Raw genomic sequence first — 4,425 nt, forward strand, 5'->3', positions numbered from 1 at the left:
CTTTGTTCCAGGAAATGCTTTTGTGAAGAATAAAGAATATACTCAAAATACCCCATGAGGAGATGGACTAGTCCAAAACCAGTCAAGCTACATAAGAAACAAGTACAGTAATGTGTAGTGCATTTTACACTGGGAGAAATGCATGTCTTCTGTGTACTGTATATCGCTGCGGACAGGCCAACTTATTGACAAGCATATTTTGTGTGTTCAGCTGTACAACTAGTGCATATGTGCTTACATGGATTTTACACAATGGTGGCCCTTTACCGGACAACTAAAATGACAGGCACATGAAGACTGCAATATGTATTTCCTGGTAAACAATACCAGTTACCTGGCTGTCCTGCTGATCTCTCTGGCTGCAGTAGTGTCCGTATCACACACCTGAAACAAGCATGCAGCTGATCCAGTCCCACTTCAGTCAGAGCACCTGATCTGCTGCATGCTTGTTCAGGGGCTGTGGCTAACTGTATTAGAGGTAGATCATCAGTGCAGCCGGGCAACTGGTATTGCTTATAAGGAAAAAAATGGCAGCTTCCATATCCTTGTGTTTGCAGAGCCTCTGAAATCACCATGGAATGCCCCATCAGCCCTTTTCCAGAAATAAAGAATCTTAAAAGAAATGTAATGGTGATAATTTTTCTATGGAGATTCTTTGCTGAGATAAAACTGAGAAAAAATCAGCTGCTTCACATTGAACTATTGTAATCTCTGATGTCTGGTTGTGTGAAGGCCATGAACTCACGTGTGTCTCCCTTTCCTCTGTCTGGTTGTGTGAAGGCCATGAACTCACGTGTGTCTCCCTTTCCTCTGTCTGGTTGTGTGAAGGCCATGAACTCACGTGTGTCTCCCTTTCCTCTGTCTGGTTGTGTGAAGGCCATGATCTCACGTGTGTCTCCCTTTCCTCTCTCTGGTTGTGTGAAGGCCATGAACACACCTGTGTCTCCCTTTCCTCTGTCTGGTTGTGTGAAGGCCATGAACTCACGTGTGTCTCCCTTTCCTCTGTCTGGTTGTGTGAAGGCCATGATCTCACGTGTGTCTCCCTTTCCTCTGTCTGGTTGTGTGAAGGCCATGATCTCACGTGTGTCTCTCTTTCCTCTGTCTGGTTGTGTGAAGGCCATGATCTCACGTGTGTCTCCCTTTCCTCTGGTTGTGTGAAGGCCATGATCTCACGTGTGTCTCCCTTTCCTCTGTCTGGTTGTGTGAAGGCCATGAATTCACGTGTGTCTCCCTTTCCTCTGTCTGGTTGTGTGAAGGCCATGATCTCACGTGTGTCTCCCTTTCCTCTGTCTGGTTGTGTGAAGGCCATGATCTCACGTGTGTCTCTCTTTCCTCTGTCTGGTTGTGTGAAGGCCATGATCTCACGTGTGTCTCCCTTTCCTCTGGTTGTGTGAAGGCCATGATCTCACGTGTGTCTCCCTTTCCTCTGTCTGGTTGTGTGAAGGCCATGAACTCACGTGTGTCTCCCTTTCCTCTGTCTGGTTGTGTGAAGGCCATGAACTCACGTGTGTCTCCCTTTCCTCTGTCTGGTTGTGTGAAGGCCATGAACTCACGTGTGTCTCCCTTTCCTCTATCTGGTTGTGTGAAGGCCATGAACTCACGTGTGTCTCCCTTTCCTCTGTCTGGTTGTGTGAAGGCCATGAACTCACGTGTGTCTCCCTTTCCTCTGTCTGGTTGTGTGAAGGCCATGATCTCACGTGTGTCTCCCTTTCCTCTGACAGGGATGTGTGAAGGCCATGAACTCACGTGTGTCTCCCTTTCCTCTCTCTGGTTGTGTGAAGGCCATGAACACACCTGTGTCTCCCTTTCCTCTGTCTGGTTGTGTGAAGGCCATGAACTCACGTGTGTCTCCCTTTCCTCTGTCTGGTTGTGTGAAGGCCATGATCTCACGTGTGTCTCCCTTTCCTCTGTCTGGTTGTGTGAAGGCCATGAACTCACGTGTGTCTCCCTTTCCTCTGTCTGGTTGTGTGAAGGCCATGAACTCACGTGTGTCTCCCTTTCTTCTGTCTGGTTGTGTGAAGGCCATGAACTCACGTGTGTCTCCCTTTCCTCTGTCTGGTTGTGTGAAGGCCATGATCTCACGTGTGTCTCCCTTTCCTCTGACAGGGATGTGTGAGGGCCATGAACTCACGTGTGTCTCCCTTTCCACTGTCTGGTTGTGTGAAGTCTATGAACTCACGTGTGTCTCCCTTTCCACTGTCTGGTTGTGTGAAGGCCATGATCTCACGTGTGTCTCCCTTTCCTCTGTCTGGTTGTGTGAAGGCCATGATCTCACGTGTGTCTCCCTTTCCTCTGTCTGGTTGTGTGAAGGCCATGAACACACGTGTGTCTCCCTTTCCTCTGTCTGGTTGTGTGAAGGCCATGAACTCACGTGTGTCTCCCTTTCCTCTGACAGGGATGTGTGAGGGCCATGAACTCACGTGTGTCTCTCTTTCCTCTGACAGGGATGTGTGAAGGCCATGAACTCGCGTGTGTCTCCCTTTCTTCTGTCTGGTTGTGTGAAGGCCATGATCTCACGTGTGTCTCCCTTTCCTCTGTCTGGTTGTGTGAAGGCCATGATCTCACGTGTGTCTCCCTTTCCTCTGTCTGGTTGTGTGAAGGCCATGAACTCACGTGTGTCTCCCTTTCCTCTGACAGGGATGTGTGAGGGCCATGAACTCACGTGTGTCTCTCTTTCCTCTGACAGGGATGTGTGAAGGCCATGAACTCGCGTGTGTCTCCCTTTCTTCTGTCTGGTTGTGTGAAGGCCATGATCTCACGTGTGTCTCCCTTTCCTCTGTCTGGTTGTGTGAAGGCCATGATCTCACGTGTGTCTCCCTTTCCTCTGTCTGGTTGTGTGAAGGCCATGAACTCACGTGTGTCTCCCTTTCCTCTGACAGGGATGTGTGTGGGGAGTTGCTTACAGACTGCCTGAGGGCAAAGAGGATGAAGTGATGGCCTACCTCGATTTCCGAGAGAAAGGCGGTTATAGGACTACCACTGTTGTGTTTTATCCCAAAGATCCTTCCATAAAACCCTTCAATGTTCTCCTCTATATCGGAACGTGTGACAATCCCAACTACTTGGGCCCCGCCCCCTTAGAAGACATCGCAGAACAGATCTTCAACGCGGTCGGGCCCAGTGGGAAGAACACAGAATATCTGTTTGAACTTGCCAATTCTCTGAGGGACCTCGTGCCAGAAGAGGCAGACGAACATCTCTTCTCTTTAGAAAGATTGGTGAAGGAACTGCTGGAGAGACACCAGAACATCAACTGTATATAATGGACAGATTGTCTATAAACAGTCCTAGAGCTAGAGTCACTGTACAGCCTCATTATTAAAGCATCTGTCAAATTCCACCAGTCCAGGTCACACATGACAGCCAGTCACAATCATGTCTATCAAATGCCACCAGTCCAGGTCACACATGACAGCCAGTCACAATCCTGTTTGCCTTCGATACATACACTACATGCAATACATACATAGGCATATAACTATGGTAAGGATTAGATTGTGAGCTCCTCTGATACATACACTACACCATACATACATAGACATATAACTATGGTAAGGATAAGAGTGTGAGCTCCTCTGATACATACACTACACGCAATACATACATAGACATATAACTATGGTAAGGATTAGAATGTGAGCTCCTCTGATACATACACTACACCATACATACATAGACATATAGCTATGGTAAGGATTAGATTGTGAGCTCCTCTGATACATACACTACACGATACATACATAGACATATAACTATGGTAAGGATTAGAGTGTGAGCTCCTCTGATACATACACTACACCATACATACATAGACATATCACTATGGTAAGGATTAGATTGTGAGCTCCTCTGATACATACACTACACCATACATACATAGACATATAACTATGGTAAGGATTAGAGTGTGAGTTTCTCTGATGCATACACTACACGCAATACATACATAGACATATGCCTATGGTAAGGATTAGAATGTGAGCTCCTCTGATACATACACTGCACCATACATACATAGACATATAACTATGGTAAGGATTAGAGTGTGAGCTCCTCTGATACATACACTACACGCAATACATACATAGACATATGACTATGGCAGGGATTAGATTGTGAGCTCCTCTGATACATACACTACACCATACATACATAGACATATGACTATGGTAGGGATTAGAGTGTGAGCTCCTCTGATACATACACTACACGCAATACATACATAGACATATGACTATGGTAAGGATTAGAGTGTGAGCTCCTCTAATACATACACTACACCATACATACATAGACATATGACTATGGTAAGGATTAGAGTGTGAGCTCCTCTGATACATACACTACACCATACATACATAGACATATGACTATGGTAAGGATTAGAGTGTGAGCTCCTCTGATACATGCACTACACGATACATA

General features: G+C 46.4%; 1 protein-coding gene across 1 annotated transcript in view; it reads left to right on the top strand.

Moving 5' to 3' along the window:
• Nucleotides 1-3,298, top strand: part of CHAC2 (ChaC glutathione specific gamma-glutamylcyclotransferase 2) — a 23,855-nt gene extending 20,557 nt beyond the window's left edge. The window contains exon 3 of the mRNA XM_068233122.1: nt 2,880-3,298. Within this exon, the coding sequence (XP_068089223.1) occupies nt 2,880-3,263 (384 nt within the window). The 3' untranslated portion in view covers nt 3,264-3,298. The remainder of the gene's footprint in view (nt 1-2,879) is intronic.
• Nucleotides 3,299-4,425: the final 1,127 nt, after the last annotated feature.

Source organism: Hyperolius riggenbachi, chromosome 4 (assembly GCF_040937935.1).
Source record: "Hyperolius riggenbachi isolate aHypRig1 chromosome 4, aHypRig1.pri, whole genome shotgun sequence".
In the NCBI taxonomy this organism is placed as follows: Eukaryota; Metazoa; Chordata; class Amphibia; order Anura; family Hyperoliidae; genus Hyperolius; species Hyperolius riggenbachi.